Source organism: Microplitis mediator, chromosome 7 (assembly GCF_029852145.1).
Source record: "Microplitis mediator isolate UGA2020A chromosome 7, iyMicMedi2.1, whole genome shotgun sequence".
Classification (NCBI taxonomy): Eukaryota; Metazoa; Arthropoda; class Insecta; order Hymenoptera; family Braconidae; genus Microplitis; species Microplitis mediator.
In genome coordinates, this window is record NC_079975.1 from 18506431 (window position 1) to 18526332 (window position 19902).

The 19902-nt window shown below is 31.5% G+C and overlaps 1 protein-coding gene across 7 annotated transcripts; it reads left to right on the top strand.

The window, feature by feature from the left end:
* The first annotated feature begins 598 nt into the window (after positions 1-598).
* LOC130670772 (uncharacterized) lies at positions 599-18729 on the top strand. 7 transcript variants are annotated; one of them, XM_057474274.1, is made up of 12 exons: positions 599-925; positions 3027-3183; positions 3277-3896; positions 4199-4344; positions 5038-6882; positions 7280-10604; positions 11136-11210; positions 11817-15906; positions 16923-17005; positions 17074-17138; positions 17210-17376; positions 17463-18729. In XM_057474274.1, the coding sequence occupies exons 3-12, from the start codon at positions 3645-3647 to the stop codon at positions 18089-18091; spliced, it is 10677 nt and encodes a 3558-aa protein (XP_057330257.1). In that variant the 5' UTR covers positions 599-925; positions 3027-3183; positions 3277-3644; the 3' UTR covers positions 18092-18729. The 7 variants fall into 7 exon arrangements, with proteins under 7 accessions (XP_057330257.1, XP_057330261.1, XP_057330262.1 ...); XM_057474278.1 differs by having other exon boundaries at positions 11139-11210; XM_057474276.1 differs by lacking the exon at positions 599-925 and adding an exon at positions 1764-1914.
* The last annotated feature ends 1173 nt before the right edge of the window (positions 18730-19902 follow it).

The window sequence follows — 19902 nt, forward strand, 5'->3', positions numbered from 1 at the left end:
ATGAGAAAACTGATAAAAATATATACATATTAGTTTGTCGAAAGCAATAAGTAAAGTAAGTAAGTAAGTGAGTTCGAGTGAGTAGTCGGATTTTTCTGTCTGCATTTCTATTCCAGGCAACAGCGGCTTTAAAACCAAACCCAAACCGGACATAAGATCCACAAGATCTCGATCTCTTGTTTCCATGGCGCCACGAATGTAGATACTACACAGATATTAAGCCAGAGAAGATTGTTCATACTCTATCAATGTGTAGTCAATATTTTGTCCTCGTTGCCCATAGAGTTTATGTGTCTGTTTATTCGTTCTACTCATTGGCGAAAGTACATCCATATGTAAACCATACAGTAGTAGTAGAGCTCAATTTGAGAGAGATAGTGCGTACATTTTAGATGTATAGGCGTATATATATATACAGAAATTTATAATTGTGTGAACATATATATACACATGTTCACTAAGGTATGTACATATGTGCGACATAGCAAACGAACACAAAGAAAATTGAGGGTCGAACTGACTTAGTGTGAATGGCCCCTTAACGCTTTACAGATTTTTCCCGTACGTTACACATAGCATCTCAAGAGTGCGCTAGAGTACGTCTTGGGAAGTGTATATAAAAAAATGGTGATTATTTGGGTGTAGTCGGGGGCTATTTTTCGCCAGTATAAATGTGAGTAAAAACGTGTGGCGCCGGGAAAACGAGTTAAGAGAGGGGACATATTGTATTGGTTTGTTAGTCGTCGACGGTGTATGTGGACGCGTGTGTGTACTGTGAGCCGTCTCGCCGGGAATACACGGGAGAATCGTTGCAGGCTCACTCAATTGTATATGTAGTCTGTGCTCCATAGTTTTATCGTGTCTTTCGTGTTAAGTTTCTCAAAGTTTTTCAGGACTTTCACTGCTAGCTGGATCATAATTTATGGTAAACCATTAATACTTAAATTTTTTTATAATGCAGGTCAAAGCAATTGAACGTCACAAAGTGATTCAAGAGAGTATCGCTGCCATTCCATAGATACTAAATGACAAGTTCATTGTTGTGTTATTATTATTTTAACTAAAATCAAATCAATAGTATAAGAATTTAGTGATGAATAATTATTTATTCTATATTATCATAGATTTTATTTTTTATTTAAATTTTTATTGGTTTATACATATTGAAGTTATCTAGCGCGATATTTTTGGGATAGATGTCACATTATCGTGGCCATACGATTTCACGTGTGTATAAAGTCCATGAAGTTGATCTATATGATACTTGTAATGTGTGTATTAATGTGCGTCGCTGGTATGTGTGTGTGTGAGTTGCTGGCGTGTGCCGCGTATACATTAGATTTTTTAAATGTGTATACGTGGAGTCACATCGTCCATATATGCATCTCTCTCTTTCGTTATTTCTTTCTCTCTTTCTCTCTCTCTCTCTCTTTTTCTCTCTTTTTCTCACTCACTGTGACCATGTACATACATTGGTACAAGCACAAGCAAAAAAGCTTATTTGATTTGCGGTGTGCGTAGTATATGCCCTCGGTTGCACACGCACGTGCCCCTGTTCTGTGTTCTCTCTATCATACAATCGTCGTCTCCACCACGACGACAACGACGACCGTGACGCCTGTGTGTCGTCTCGACACTTGCTGCTGCGCACTGTCAATGTTTCCCTGATTCGTTTTATGTTTGTTTCTTCTTCATTCTCTCTACTCTTCCTTGTCTTGTCTGTTAAACTTTGGTAGTTAGTCAGTTAGTAAAGTTTAAATTATAAGCTTGTGTCTGCGCATTTTCGTCTATACTATATTGCAATTTTACTTATAATTTCTTGACAGGTTTTACGTACGTGGTCATTCGTTCGACGAAATCAATCCAAGTTATTATAATCATCTTCGTTTAATCTGTCAAGTTTATTCAACATATGTACGTCATTATTAAACCTGGTGTGTCAGTTATCGAAACGATTATGCATTTTATTTATTTTATAAATCAATTTGACAATCGTTATCACTCAATTATTGCCACACATGTTGTTCTTATATTTATTTTAAACATCACACACGCATATTCACACAAATACATACGAATATAAAACTAGCCTCTCATTTTTTTAGTTTATAATGTGGTAAATTAAATAAACAAATAGTTGATAAGACATTGGACATTTGTGATGCCATTCATTTTTATCTTTTTGACCGTGTATTGTTTTTTTTTTTCTTTTTCATTTTTTATAACTTACACGTGCTCTGTGAGCTTGTCAAGGTATCATCGCATCAGCGTTTTATGTTAACTTGATTACAGTATACAGCTGGATAATATCAAATTCATGACAATAATAATAGTAATCATTATTATTATTATCATGATTACTCAATTTAATTTAAAATTAATCTAACACAAATAGTTAAAAATAGATAAATTATAGTAGGAATAATAGTAATTATAATATGTGGAAAATTATGCGCAATTTATGTCATATACACGTGTATGACTTGTTGATATATGTGATGGTCAGCAACGCTACATCAGTTTGCTTCCATTCGGAGAGTCAGATTTCCTATGCCTTAACTTCTTTACACTGTACTATATTGATGCTCGATTAAAACTAAACCGCGATTAGAGAATGATACGTTCCTCGAAATTCATTTCTCATGTATCATACTACATCATATGTAGTTTTTTTTATTCCATCGACCACCTGTAACTTTTAATATTTATTATTAAATATTATTATAATAATTTATCTGTTATTTGATTGTATATTATTACTTGTAGATAAATTTTGTCAAGTATTTATTATACAATACCAAATTTATCGAGAATATTAATTCAATCTTAAAAAAAAAAATGTTTATCGGTATCTTTAAATTGTTTTTCGCTATAATAGTTTTTTTCCGTGTAATCAATCGTTTCTGTGTAAAAATTTTTAAATATTATGATCCTGATAAATAAATGTTTAATTTTAAAAAGTTTGTGTTATTAATTATAATTGTATTTTTATAAAATAATTAAATTTTTTTAATTTTTATTTTCAGACTATTCCTTGATGAATTATCATGAGAGATTGCAGCAACGTGAAAGCTTTTCGAGATACGCTGACGCTGAAGAATTTGAGTTTTAGTTTTTTTTCTAATTGTTGGGAGACATTTTTATTAATAGTCAATTTTGATTAATTAATTTATTTAACTATAGGTTTGTAAAAATATATAATTTTTTATTACTAGTGAATACACTACTAATTATAATAATTATTATTCTAATATTATTTTTTTTATTTACTTTTAGAATACGTCATTCCGGTCAATGATGATATTAGTTTATAGTTATATCAAATATTTTGGTAGATTTTAATAGATGTACAAGACTTGAAGTAAAGCTCCGTGACAGAAAAAAAATAAATAAAACTAAAGTGAAATGAGTGAAGGTTATAAGTGTGAAGATACATTTTATTTAAAAAATACTGACATTTAAGCTGGAAGCTTTAAAACAATTAAATTGACACTGTCTCTGACATAAATTTCATACAGATGAAAATAAATTAAGAGCTGAACAAATATAAAATAATAATATATGTAATTTATTAATTATTAAGAACAGTGTTGCTGAAGGCTGTGACAAACTGTCTATTCAAGTATACGATTGATTTTCGTGCAATGCCGAGATGTTGCAATGAGAATAAAATAGTGAGTCCTGTAAGCACGAATAATAAAGTGGAGACCAACGGTGATAACATTTTACTCACATCAACCCGTGCATATCCTATTAGTAATACTAATGCACTTGATATTGATGATGATAATAATCATCCAATTGTAGAAAAATCACATCGAAGATTACGTTGTGACTTGAGTCCAGTACCGACTAATTCTTCTAGTCGTTTAAATATCAAACTTCTCAATTTAAAGGTAATTTATTATATTAAATATAAACACATGTAATTTAAAAATTTATCCATTGTTAGCATGTTATTTAACTAATAGTTGTTTGATGATTCACATACTACCTACGCTTTTAATAGACAAACTATACCTATTCACAATGTTACTTTTTTTTTCTTTTTTTTTTTTTTTTTTACCTTTAACAGGATAATTGTTAACAACTAAACGGCATATGTAGTGAACAAGTTGCATTTGTATTGCATAGAATAGTATTTTAATATATAAATAAATAACTAAAGTCTTTTATAGATTTATTTAAATGTTTTTAGACTGAGCGAGGACATCGTCAAGAACATTACCAGGTGGGCACAGGTAGTGGAGGGTGTAGAGGACGAGAAAAGGAATCGAAAAAGAGAGCAGCTATAGGCAACGTAGTGCGAGGGTTATTTCCATCTGGCCATTCCAGACAGGACAGGTATAATGATGTCTGTATCAAAATTCATGCTTCTTATATTTTCACACGTCACTGCATCTTTTTACTATACACTTACTTAAGTTTATTTTATTTTTTTTTTGCATCGGGTAATATTTTTTTCTTGTATTCATTATCTCTATTTTATAATTACAAAAGCAAAATCAAAGACAAGAAAAAAAAAATAGTTTGAATATTGTTTTTGTAATCTGTCAAGTTATTTTTATTTGTTAATGTTCCTTTATTCACTTTATATTATTTTTACAATTGTCAATGTAAACATTGTAATATTTATATTATTTATTTATTTAATTTAAACTTTAATCAATTCACTCATTGCAATAATTTTTACGGTGCTTTTCTTTGCATTAATTTTAACTCTTTAATAACTAACATATTTTAAATATTTTTTTACGAGTAATAAGATTTACACTTGTTTTGTCACTAGTCAAAAATTAATTATTGACAAATCAATGCTTACTAAAAAAAATAAATTATCAATTTTCATATTATTATTATTATTTATTTATTTTTTTTTATGCACATGAATAAATGGCACAAAATATAATTTGTTAGTCCATATAAGTAACCGCAGATGTCATTGTATTTATGAGCCAGCAAATATATATGTATATAATTATTTATTTATTCATGTGTCAATATATAAACGTAAAGTTTTTATATTTTTTATTACAGGTATGAAGCAAGTAGGCAACGTACGTCAGGCGGAGCTAGTGTTGGCCTGTCTGGTTTATGTCCAAAGCTGGTGGCCAGTGGTGCCGGAAGTAGTCAAGGAGGAATTGGGCTCGGTGTGGGTCATATAGCCTCACAAGAGACCGGAGGAACTTGTGGTATTGTTAATACACAGAAGACTCACAATAATAGTCACCATAATCGTCGTCAGCGTAAATTATCTATTATTAATCAAGTGGGATCAAGTGCTAGTAGTAAAACATCGTCAACGACTCGTTCATTGACAAATGTTAGCAAAAAACAACAACGTAATCAAAGTGACAGTAGTGTTGATTCGACGTCGATAACGAGTAATGGAGTGGTGTTTGGTGGCTCACCATCGCCAAAAAAGAAAAGTAACTCTAGTAGCATTTCTGATGCATCTTGTTCATCACAAAGTTTGCACTTAATTACTAGAGATTACAGTAGCTGCGACACTGCCTGCAGTGATGCTGAGGAGGTAGTTGAAATTATGTCGAGAGTATCAGGTATTGATTCAATATCTATTATACCAGATGGTAAAGTTAAATCTAATAAATTAAAGGATGATAATGATAAGACTGCTGAAAATAATCCACTAGTCGAGACTGAGTCGGTGTGCAATGATGATAATACTTGTAAAAAATCATTGCACGAGACACAAGATGCGCCTGAAAATTCTAAAATTATTACAGCATCCGTTAAAAAAGTATCACAAAAAAGTTTGGATGTTGATAATTCAAGTCATGTTAAAAAACGATCAATGATGCGGTCATCGAGTCATCCTAGATCTATGGATAATTTTGATAAACACCAGTCATCAAGTGGAACTAAATCAGAAGAACGTTCAAGAAAAACGTCTAAAGATTCGGGAGTGGATTCTGGAGAGAAGAAAAAAAATTCTAGTGATTCAGTGTCGCAAATACCTAAGAGAAAAATTTCAACAGAGTCTACTGAAAATAGTGATTCAATTAATAGGAAAAATTCAACTAAAACAATTATTGATAGTGAAAATGATACAGTAAGTGCAGGGGATAATAATGAAAAGTCAAAATTAGAGAAAATAAAAAATACGAGATTTATAACATCTAAAGTTACTGAAGAATCAACGATATCGGAAAATAAAGAACCGGAAGTTGCGTCTACTATTGAAGATGACAATCAAGTAACGATATATGAAGATGATAATGGTACGAGTATCAGTGATATAGTTGCAGCTCAAGCATTACGAGAGTCATTAAGTAAATTAGGAAAAGTACCAATCTTTGATGCTGAGCAAGATGTCTGTGAATCAACGAAAACTCAGAGTGACAATACCATTGAAAGTAGTAAGCCAACAGAAGAGACTGATATTAAAGATTCAGTGCAAGAAGAAACTGCTGAAGGTTTTATTGGGCCATTGTTGGATGAAAATTTTAAAGCAGATGAAAAACTTGAAAAACAAAAAACTATGGCTATGGAGGATGTTAGAAATTTACTTATGAAAGTTAAGGTTCAAACTGTTGAACATGATAAAGATGAAGAAAAGGCTATTGGTATGTCTCCTGATGAACGTTTTCTTAAATTTGAAGAAGAAATTGGACGTGGAAGTTTCAAGACTGTTTATCGAGGTCTTGATACTCAAACTGGAGTTTCTGTAGCTTGGTGCGAGCTTCAGGAAAAAAAATTAAATAAAAGTGAAAGATTGAGATTTCGGGAAGAAGCTGAAATGCTTAAGGGTCTTCAGCATCCTAATATCGTAAGATTTTATGATTATTGGGAAGTCACTCTAACGAAAAGGAAATACATCGTCCTTGTCACAGAACTCATGACCTCAGGAACATTAAAAACGTACGTTTATGTTAATAAATTTAATATTTATCTCGATAGTGTTACTTTTGATAATTGACGATTAACATACTAATTTTGATCACACAAAAAATTGAAGAAAATATTTTATAAAAAGTACAGTTTTAATTTTTTTTATCTAAAGTTGCTTTTAAAATTTTGGATTTTGCCTTGATGGGTTTTTTAATTATCTTTATTTTTTATTCTAAATAAATACTAGCCTCTGATTATTTAAAAATATCAATAAGTCTAGGTATGTGCATCAAAATTAAATTATTTACCGTCAATGTTAAATACTTTTAGCTTGGAAATAATTAAGTAGCTTAAATATAATTCATAATTTATTTTAGTTTTAAATAATTATATTAACAATTGGATTATTTTTTTTGTTTGTTTTTAGGTATTTGAGAAGATTTAAAAAAATAAATCCAAAAGTTGTAAAGTCTTGGTGTCGACAAATTTTGAAAGGCTTAAGTTTTTTGCATTCAAGATCACCGCCAATAATTCATCGCGATTTAAAATGTGATAATATTTTTATTACTGGAACAACTGGAAGTGTTAAAATTGGTGATCTTGGTTTAGCGACTTTAAAAAATCGAAGTTTTGCAAAAAGTGTAATTGGTACACCGGAATTTATGGCACCGGAAATGTATGAAGAGCATTATGATGAATCTGTTGATGTTTATGCTTTTGGTATGTGTATGCTTGAAATGGCAACAAGTGAATATCCATATTCCGAGTGTGCTGGACCAGCACAAATTTATAAACGAGTTGTATCAGGTGTTAAGCCATTAAGTTATGATAAAGTTGAAAATCCAGAAGTACGTGAAATAATAGAAATGTGTATACGTTTAAAAAAAGATGAACGTCCTTTAGTTAAAGATTTGTTAAATCATGAATTTTTTGCTGATGATGTGGGTTTGAAATTAGAAATGGTTTCGCGTGACAGTGCGATAGCTGATGCTGAGTTATCTCGCGTTGAATTTAGACTACGTGTTCTTGATCCGAAGAAACGTACCAACAAACACAAGGAAAATGAAGCCATCCAATTTGATTTTGATATACAACAGGATAATGCTGAAGAGGTTGCATTAGAAATGGCTAAATCTAGTTTAATTCTTGAAGAAGACGCAAAGGCGGTTACTAAAATGTTAAAATCACAAATTGCTACTTTGCTAAGAGAACGTGAAGATCGTAAGCATAAAGAAGAAAAAGAACGATTAGATAGAGAAGCTGAGACTCAGTCTGTTAATGAAAATTTGTTACAGCAACAACAACAACAGCAATTATTATTACAGCAAGTACAATTGCAACAACAACAAATTCAATCAAATATAAATATGCTACAAGGACAAGTATCTATGCAACAACCAATGCAGTTGCAACAACAAATGACAATCCAACAACAACAACAACAACAGCAGCAACAACAACAACCACCACCACCACATTTACAACAAAACCAACAAGGTCAACAAACATGTCTACAACCACAGCAAGTACAGATTATTCAGCAGCAGCCGTTGATGCAACAACAACAAACGTCTGTGGTACAGCCTCAACAAGCTCAACAAATTTCTCAAGCTACTCAGAATACTCAACAATCTGTACAATATCAACAACAACCACAGCAACAACAAGCATATCAACAAATGCAACATGCTCAACAACAACAACAACAACAGCCCCAACAATTTCAACCTCAAGCTCAATCACAACCACAACAATATTCTCAACATGTTACGCAAGCTTTAAGTGCTAATTCTTCACAGTGTTCGACTCCACAGACTATTCAAGGTCCACCACAATTTCCATCAATTCAACAACACATGTCACAACCTCAAGGGCAGTCGCAAATACAACAACAACAACAGCAGCAACAACAACAACCTTCAGTTCAACAGCAACCTACTATTCAATCACAAATACAACAGTCTCAAATGCATCAGCATCCTCAAATGCAGGCGCAAATGCAATCTCAGCCTCAAATTCAACATCAGCAAACTCAAATGCCTCCTCAAATGCAATCTCAACCTCAAATTCAACAGCAGCAACAACAACAACAACAACCGCCTCAAATTCAATCTCAGCCTCAAATTCAGCAACAACAAACGCAAATGCCGTCTCAGATGCAATCTCAACCTCAAATTCAACAACAGCAATCGCAAATGCAGCCGCAAATGCAAACCCAATCTCAAATTCAACAGCAACAATCGCAAATGCCACCTCAAATACAACAATCATCTCAAATTACACAGCAACAGCTTCAGATGCCAACTCATAATCAACCACAACAAATACAAACTCAAATTCAAACTCAGCCACAAATGCAGCAGCAAATTCAACAGCCTTCACAAATTATTCAACAACCGCAACAATCACAGCAGTACATTCAGCTCAATCAGATGTCTGTTCCATCACAAATGCCTCTGTCAACTCAAGTACCATCTCAAATGCAATCTGGAATACAAATGAATCATCCACAACAACAGCAAGTTATTCGACAAGGTCAAACACATATTCAATATACGCAGACTCAATTGCAACAACAGCTTCAACAAATTCATCCAAATGCTGTTAATTCAACGCCAATGCAAATGCAACAAAATGTTCAACAATATTATCAACAAGGTAGTACGAATGCTGCTGCTGCTACTGCTGCTGCATTTACTAATGCAACGTTATATCAACAAAATATTCAACAACAAATTTATCAATCATATCCTAATAATCCTAGTGCATCTGGACATATTGAAATTTTACAATCAGGACACAATGCTCAAGCTATTTATTCAAATACAAATGTTCCTTCTAATGTCGTAATACCAACATCACAAACTTTTGTAACAACATCAGGTCAACCTGGTCAAATGGTTATTCAATCTGCTCAAAATGTTCAAAATTCAGCAGTTATTCAAAATGTACAACAACAAAATTTACAACAATCAGGTACTTGTGGAAATATACAAAATAATTCAGTATTGCAATCACAACAACAAAATATGTTAGTGCAAATGCAATATACACAAAATGTTAATGCTATTCCAACTAGTATAAATATTATGACCGGTAACAATGTTACAACACAATCAAATAATATTCAACATCAATCACAATTAATGAATCCAACTGAAATTTATAGTAATACTGAAAAAATTTCTTTAAATAAACAAGATACTGTAGAATCTATTTTATCATTATCGTCTGATGGACCATTAAGCTTACAACAAGATCAATTACAGTCTCTTGGTTCAGTTCCTATATCATCATCATCATCACAGTTACCAAGTTCTACTGATGGTCATTCTGAAAATGCAGAAAATGTAGTAGTACCTGAAAAAAGTCGAGTAAAAAGATCAGGAACTAAACGTCGAAAACCAGGAATTAAATTAACAGTATTATCAGTGACTAATAGTGATGGCCCATCAATGACTGTGGAGTGTCAATTAGATACCAGTAAACAAAAAACTGTTATATTTAAATTTGATCGTAATGACATGGTACCATTGGATATTGCAAATAATTTAGTTGCGGAAAATTTATTACCACAATCACAGTGTGGAACTTTTGTTGAGTTAATTGAAGATATTGTAAAACAATTAAGATTAGATCCTACACGTAGTCTTCCTCTGGTTGCGCATGGCCCAGCTGATCAGTCTGCTGGTGGAAGTCCTGTTACCAGTCGTAGACCAAGAGATCGAGAACACAGTCTCGATACGGTTAAGGTGATTATTATTTTATGAATTTATTTTTTTTTTCATATGTAAGATAATAAATTTAAAAAAAATAGTGGAATATTTTTCTTTCTTTCTTACTTTCTTTCTTTCTTTCATTCATTCTTTCTTTCTCTCTTTCTTTCTTTCTCTGACAAATAAAGTTTACAAAACTTAAATAGTATTGTTCTCTACAAAGGTATGGATTAAAATAATTTATATTTGTAAACAAATATTTAAGTGGATTAGAAAATTTACTTCGATATTATTTCTGAATTATAATTTTATTTTGTTTGTAATTCTGAAACGGCTATAAATTCCAAGAAAATTTGATGATTTAGATATTCAGTCAGTGCTGATTTTTCATTTGATCAGAACGTAACGAAAATTTTAGTTGTCTCTTATAATATTTTGTCTCGGTGAAAAGTATAAAATTCGTTTACGTTTATTAATTTAGGTAAAAATATACTAGTTTTATTGTTGTTGTGTATAAATAAAATAAAAGTCATTTATAATTGAGTGTATGTATAATTTTGGACGCAGCAGGTCAGGCACGGCTCGCTAACTCGACAAAGCAGCCATCGATGTTCCTTTAAAGCTCATCGTAGGCATCGTTCGGTGAGTTCTTCCAGTCCTCTTCGATTCAAATTTTTTCAATTTGTTGGTTAATAATTCATTATTTGTTGTTTATTTATAATTGTTTGCATTCCTTAATTTTTTAGTTTTCATGATTCCTTTATTTTTATTTTTTTTTATTTATTTATCTATTTATTTTATTTTATTTTTTTTTCTGTTACTACTTCATTCCGTTCACGATGGTTGTTCATCATTTATATCACGCTAATACTTATTATTTATCATTTTTAATTTATGTTTTATTTGACAATCAACTATGAACTTTTATTATTCCACTCGTAATTATTTATTTATTTATCTTTTTTTTTTCAGCATTATATTTAGTTAACAGAAATGAATTTAATTTTTATTTTAGGATTTTTTTATTTACATTTTTTACTAATTATTTTATTATAATTATTATTTTATTTTTTATAATATAATATTATATGTAAATTATCTATTTTACTTTGTGTCACAATTTTATCTTTGTGTAAGATATAATAAAAAGTTTTTTTTATTTAATTTACACATATTCTAGTAAATTTATAAAACTAATTGATTTTATTTTTAAATTTCTAATAAAAAATGTTAAAATATGAATTTCAGAGAGACGAAACAACAAATAATTCCGGGTCATCAAAATTATTACCAATTGACCAGATAATATCTCACATTGCCGCGACCTCGACGGATAAACCCCAACTGATAAATATTGTTAATTCAATGGAAAATCAAAATATAACAACAACAACAAATACAACAGACAATAGTATATCAGATGAAATATCAAGACGATCTTCAACTTCAACACAAAATACAGATACATTGACACCAGTAAATATTCCAAGTGACTCAAACGATAACTGTGAAACTATTGTAGCCGACGATATGGTATTAGACTCAAATAACACAAGTATTGAAGAATCAAATGAAACTACGACTAAATCAGTAGCTACAAATTCTAATTATTCACAACAAGATATCACCATTAATTTAAAGTCAGCAGATGAAGAAGGTGTTATTGAAATGTCAGGATTTAATCAGCCACACCGAAAATTAGAATCTCAAAATAGTAGTAGTGAATCTCCTCAGGAAGGATTACTGGATCCATCAAAAAAAACTGTTCCAATGCGTAAAATTTCACGTTTCCTAGTAAGTCCTGTTGTTGAACAAAAATCATTATCTAGTGAATCTGATACAGTTACCGTTTGTGAAAATATATTAATGTTACCACAACAAATGACAGGATTGAGTTTAGAAAATAATAATACTAAAGTTGAGTCAGAAATATTAAATGATTCAGATGCCAATAGTAATGCTGAAGCAACATATATGAAACAAATACCATTAACTCCTCAACAATTACAAACACCAATTCAAACAATTCAAAATGTGAATCAGGTTCAAATGGGAGTACAACAAATGATGGGCCAGATACATCCTAAGGCAGTTGTTACTCAGACAAAACAAGAAACAGTTGTTCTTGTACAGACAACAAATGTTGCTCAGCCAGCAAATTCACAATTGTTACAGAATGTTCAATTTCAACAAAATACAGGTGGGGTAGTACAACAACAACAACAAGAAACACAACCCATGACACAGTATCAAACACAAGTGACTGTTCAACAGCATTCAGTAATTCAACATCAACAACAGCAACAAGTTGGTATACAACAACAAAATTTAGTTCAACAGCATATTCAACAAGACCAAATATCAGTGGGTCAAGTTCAACATCAAATCCCTCAGCAACTTATTCAACAAGCCCTATCTCAACCATCACCAATTCAAAATCCACAATCTCAAACGTCATCGCATCCGTATGTTATAATGCAGCCTTTACCTCAGCAGATTCAACAAAATAATGTCGAAGAATGGCTTTGTAGGGCTTCCAATGTATCATCAGACTCTCATACATCGGAAACACCAAATGTAACACATCTTACTCACACGCAACCAGATCATAATCAATCAATTCCTCTTTCAACTCCTGTACAAATTCCAGCACAACCTACGGAAGTGACACCTAAAATTAAAGCTAAAGAAGTGTCTTCAACTCTCCCAGATCTCGCGCAAAACCTTGCTAATATTTTGTCAAATCCAAAATCAAAGTCTACCACTCCGCACAATATTATTAGTCATGATCAATCTAATATAACGACTAATCAGCATACGTCAATACCGGTTCTGCATTCGGAACAATATTTCCAACCAATCCAACCGGAATTGCCACAAGTGCCAATTACGACGTATGTCCAATCACAAAACTTTCAAGGACAACAACCACAGCATCAACAACAGCAAGGAATTCATACGCAAATTCAAAATCAAGTAGATGTACAACAACAACAGACTTATCATCCACAAATTCAAAATCAAACAGATGTGCACCAACAACAACAACATCAGCAGCAGCAGCAACAGCAACAACAACAACAAAAACAACAGGCATATCATCAACAGATTCAAAATCAAGCAGATGTTCAGCAACAACAGCAACAAATATATTTACCACAAATTCAAAATCAAGCGGATGTGCAGCATCAGCAACAGCAACAGGCATATCATCAACAAATTCAAAATCAACCAGATGTTCAACAACAACAGCAACAGGCGTATCATCCACAAATTCAAAATCAAACAGACGTGCAGCAACAAGTATATCATCAACAGATTCAAGCTCAAGTAGATGTGCAACAACAACAGCAACCTTATCATACACAAATTCAAAATCAAACAGATGTACAACAACAACAACAACAACAACAGCAGCAACAACAACAGCAGCAACAACAGCAGCAGCAGCATCAACAAGCATATCATTCTCAAATTCAAAGCCAAACGGATGTACAGCAACATATGTATCACACACAAATTCAAAATCAAACAGACGTCCAACAACAATCTTACCATTCTCAGATTCACAATCAAACAGACATCCAACAACAAACGTATCATTCTCAGATTCAAAATCAGACAGACGTCCAGCAACAAACGTATCATTCTCAAATTCAAAATCAGGCCGACGTCCAACAACAATCGTATCATTCTCAGATACAAAATCAACCAGATTTACAACAACAACAACAACAACAACAGCAGCAGCAGCAGCAGCAGCAGCAGCAGAAACAACAACAACAACAGCAACAACAACAACAACAAGTCTATCATTCTCATCAGCAACAGTCAATCCAGCAACAACAATCGGTTGTTCAACAACAATCGGCTGCTCAACAACAATCGGTTGTTCAACAACAATCGGTTGTTCAACAACAATCAGTTGTTCAACAACAATCGGTTGTTCAACAACCTATTCAGCAAGTCAACCAGCAAATGGATCTTCAAGGTCAAATTGTTACTCAAACTATTCAAGGCCACAGTCAAAATTTCACTGTTCAAGGTCAATGGGTTATGCCACCTTATTCTGGCCAAAATGTCAATCAGCAATCTACGCCAGTACAGTATGTTCAACAACCTGTTCAAAGTTTACAACCTATTACACAGATACAACCCCAACAAATACAATCGCAAGAACAAGTAGATAATACAAAATTTCTGGATACAGAAAATATGGTTGATGGCAGCGTTAGTAGGCGAACTAGTTCAGATTATCATACATTGTCATCTGAACACGACAATTCCAGTTACGAAATAACTCCTGAGCATACGATGATAGAACCAACAGATCTTACCGTTAATTCTCATCATCAATACATTCAACAGCAACATCATAAGCTTAGTCAGCAAAATTCATTGGATAAATTATCTGAGACTGCAAATAGTAGTGGTGGTACTTGCGGACCACATACAATAGCGGATCTTCAGCAAAAGCTTGTTCAATTGACAAGTCAACCTTGTGATACGTTAAATATTGGAACACCACCTATAAGTCATCCAGCAACACCACATGGTCCATCAAGTATTGTAGGTTATGATTCAGCAACTGGTCATCATTTACAACAAAAAATAGTTAACGTACCAGTATCTTCCGTCCATTCAGTTGGATTTATTTCTCCTCAAGCCACAGTCCATCCACCAGGAACTATTTACGTTGATCCCAATGCCACTAATACTTTTGATAGTCATTTGGGAGATCAGACAATGCAACAATTTGTACAATCAAATACAGAAAGTTCATTGGATAGTCCAACTGTTAATCCATCATGTACAAGTACTGAAACAATGAGTCCAAGTAAAGAAAATGGTAAATCTCGAACTCAACGATCGGGTTCTCGACTTCAGGAATTAGAACATGAATTATCAAAAATTCATCATCGTGGATTAGTATTTCCTACATCATCTCCACAACCATTAACACCACCAATGCCTACTGGTACTACTCAACAATCAACAGTAATGAATCAACTTCCACCACATCCAATTACACAAACTCTTTTGACTCCAGTAATACCAGTCTCAGGTGTATCCAAAGGAACAATTCAGCCGAGTGGTACAAACAATTCAGGAACTGATACACCTGTTCAAGTTGAAGCTCAAGATATTAATGAACAGAGATCATCATCAAATCAACCAATGAGGAAAATATCTCGATTTATGGTATCAAAAGTTGTGGGGCCACCTGGTACGGGTGAAGTTTTATCTCAGGGTCAAATAGAACAACAAAAACAAATACAACATCAGGATGAAAAAAGAGATCGTACGCACACCGTTCATCACATAGAAGAAATTCAGAGTAAGTAATATTTATCACACTTTTGATTTTAAAAAAAAATTTACTTAATAGTAATTTTGTATAATTTAGGTAATTTTTCAACAAATTATTTCTGATAATTTCAATTTATTCTTAACCGAATCTGTTCATTTAAAAAAAAAATCATAAGTCCAAAGCACTTAATTTTCCAAAAAAAAAAACACTTTTGATATAATTCATTTTAAGTATATTATAGAAAATTATTAATAAAATAAAAATAGTAATATTAGAAATGTTTAAAGTAATTTCAATAAAAAAAAATTAAGTTTTTTAATTTACAATAAGTGAAATATTAATAAAAAGTCGATAGACATGAGATTTATTAATTAAATGAATAAAATTTATAACAAAGATATTAAATAAGTGTTCTAGATATTTGTTTGTACTTAAAGAACGTATGGGGTTTCACAAATACATGATTCACTTAGTGTTTTTTATTTTTTGACCTCAATTTTGAACATAACTGTACGTTTAATTGAGAAACTCCATGATATTTTTCACTTGAGCGCTGGGTTACGGGGCCATCTCATTGCTATTCGGTAGCTCGCTCCTGTGAGCCAGCCCCAAAACTTTCCGCTATTTTCAAGCTTTTCGAGCTCAAAAATACTCTTGAGTACATTTGTTTTCTTGAGCTCTTTGAGCTCGAAAAAAATTGTCTTGTCTTACACTACGAAATCGATATCTTCGAAAATCGGAAAAATTTTTAACAGTATGCGAAATGTTTTCAAAAAAACATATGGCTCTTGATACAGTTAAGAATAAGGCTTCGCCTCGGCCAACAATTACATGAGATCTGAGACATTTCTTACTTTACTGCCCGAGGTGTAAAATATACTATTATAATATTAATTGATCTGGTGATAGAGAAGACCTCTTCGAAACGTTGATAAGCAAATAAAAATAAATTAAAAATTATCAAAATCGATCGAATTGATTTTTAATTATTTAACATAAAATATTAATAATATTATAATAAATTAAAATTTGTAATTTTTTAGATACGTCAATTCAAATAATTCACAGCCGTGAAAATTCAATGCCACCAGTTTCATCTTCTGCAGTTACACCGTCTATTAATGAAGTAATTATTAAATTATTATCTATAATATCATATACTTAATTGATAAATATTTTTTATATTTCTAATAGATTGAAAAAGAAGAAAGAATGCAATTGTTGACTCCAAGTGAAGAATATCAAATGTTAATTAAAAGGTAATAAAAATATTTTAATTTTTTTTTTTTTCTTATGTGTATTAGAAATAATAATGATTTTTAATTATCAGGCAAACGTTAGAATTGGAAACGTTGCAAAAGAAACACAGAGAAGAACTAGAACTTTTTCAACAGCAACAGCTCCAGTTGCTGATACAACAGCAGCAACAAGCGAGCGCATTACATCAACATCAACATCAACCTCTTTTATATCATACTGTTGCATCAACTGTTACAGGTAAAAATTACTTTTATAAATGTAAAAATTCAATATTTAATTAATTGACTTTGATTTAAATACTAAATAAATATTATAATAATTAGGATCATCACGACCTTTGGCTGTTGAAGATTACTTAATGTTCAGTACAGCTCCACAGACATCTTTCCATCGTATTTCCAATTACTCCCAAGACACAGAGGAAACATTACGTTTAGCAACGCAGAAATTGAAACAGTCACCACAACAATCTACAAATATTCCTCATACTTATGTTATACCAATTCCAATAATGCCTTCAACTGATAATATTCAAAATGTTTCGAACTATGCATCAGAAGCGGCTGAAATAATTGGATCAACAAATGGTCCGACAACTGTTTCAACTCATCCACAGTATCAATTTACGCCAATACTTTCTGACAACAGCATTACATCTGCACCAAGTGGTTCTTTAGTTACCTCAACACCAATACCAACAGCTAGCGGACCTAGTTATATTCACTATCATGATCCAAAGACTTTAGCCAATTTTCAAGCATTCAGTTATACACCTCATAGTGGATTTTTCCTTCCTGCCGGCTATCGTCTCATTTATGCACCTACTGGAACACCACAGTCGCAACCAACTACTCCTGCTACGCCTCATGTTGGTAATTCACACGATGGTACCCCACCCGGAGAACCTCAACACGATAATACGCAATCCAGCACTTCCCAATTAGAACAGTAACATTTTATGTGTTAACAAAAAAAAAAACAAAAAGAAAAAAAAAGTTTAATTATTGATCATCGTGGTTTTGTTAGTGAGTCTTTATCAATTTATGTGTTATTATTTATTTAACTTTTATTATAATATCTTATTCTATATTGTAATAATAATAATAATAATAATATTTTTTAAGTAAACTTTGACTATTAAGAAAAACTGTTATACAGCTTTTATCTGTGAATATTTTTTCTGTAATTCATTATTATTAATATTATTATTTTAGTATATATATTAATATGTATTCCTCAACGTGCCAGAAACGCTTGCTGCTTGTTGCGGTAATAATGACCGTATGCGTGCGTTCAAACGAAGAAATTTTTTTTTTTTTTTATTTTAGTCAAAGAAAAGTAATAAAGAAAAAAAAAAGTATGGAGTAATTAAAAAAAGAAAAATTTATCAGGATCTATCGTTTTATACGAATCCTGAATAATTGCTACGAAAGAAAGCGACTAGATTCGAATAAGTTAGTAATAATAATAATAAAAATTATAAAAAAAATATAGACATTAACTTTTCACAATTTTTTTTTTTTTGTTTGAGCGACATTTTAATGCTCCTTAATGACATTGTAAAAGGCATGGGCGATTTTTGTGCAGGCCTCAGCTAGTCTTTATAATTGAAATGGCAAGTGGCCATTCATAATTGACATTATAATTAATTAGTTAAATAGTTAATTGTTAAATGAATATTGAGAATTTTTGAAGAATTATAAGACATTACCCGTGCGCGCGACATATAAGTGACGAAATGAAAATAAAATTAAAAAATAGAATGAAATGAGTATAATCGTATGGAAACTGTATGAAAGGAATTAAATATGTAGTCATTATTATTATACACACATGTGTATTTTTATTAATTTCAACTACTCCAATTAAAAATAACAAAGAAAAAAAAAAAAAAACATTGTGTTACTAGTTACTTTGTTTTTCATATACATTGCATTACATTAATTTAATGCTATTGAAATTAATAATTGTAAATGAGAATCCGATAATGCTTTTACTATATATTATTGATTTTTATGACGATATATTCGAGGTTTGCGGTCTTTAGAAGTGAAATAAAGTTATTATTATTATTAATTGCGTGATATTTGCAAAAAATGAACGTATTAATTGTCCTCCTTGACAATGCTGAGATCAATCTCAAACTTAATAATTAAAATGATTTTTTTTTTATTGTTTTAGTTTTGTTGGTTTTATTTTCATTAGAAGAAATAATAGATCATTTTTGTAATTTATGATAATGTTATGTGACTGAATTCGAGTAAATTTCATTGCGTCTAATATTGTATTTTAAATCAAATTATGAATGATTGATCGGTGAATATAAATAAATAATTAAAACCGTCAACAATAAAATTCGCGTAATTACAACAGAAAATTTAATCAGACTATTAAATAGACGGTGCATCAGTGAAGTTTGTTTTCTTTGTTAATGATTCGCTTGATTGGTATTTAACATAATTGAATAATGAAATAAACAAGTGTGCACTTGAGAATGAGAAAGAGATAAAATAAATAAAATATAACAAATTACCGAAAAAAAGTTTAATTTGAAAGAAAAAAAATAATTTATTTGAGACCTTTAATAAGGGTGTGTTTTATTTAATTAAGTGATTCAGAAATGTGTGTTTTAATGACATGACCCCGAGAGAATTCATAGACTGATTAGGTAACAAACTAAAATCAGTGATCAGTGGAATGAAGCAATTGTGAGACGTAAATATACCCACACAAATATATATATATATATATATATATATATAT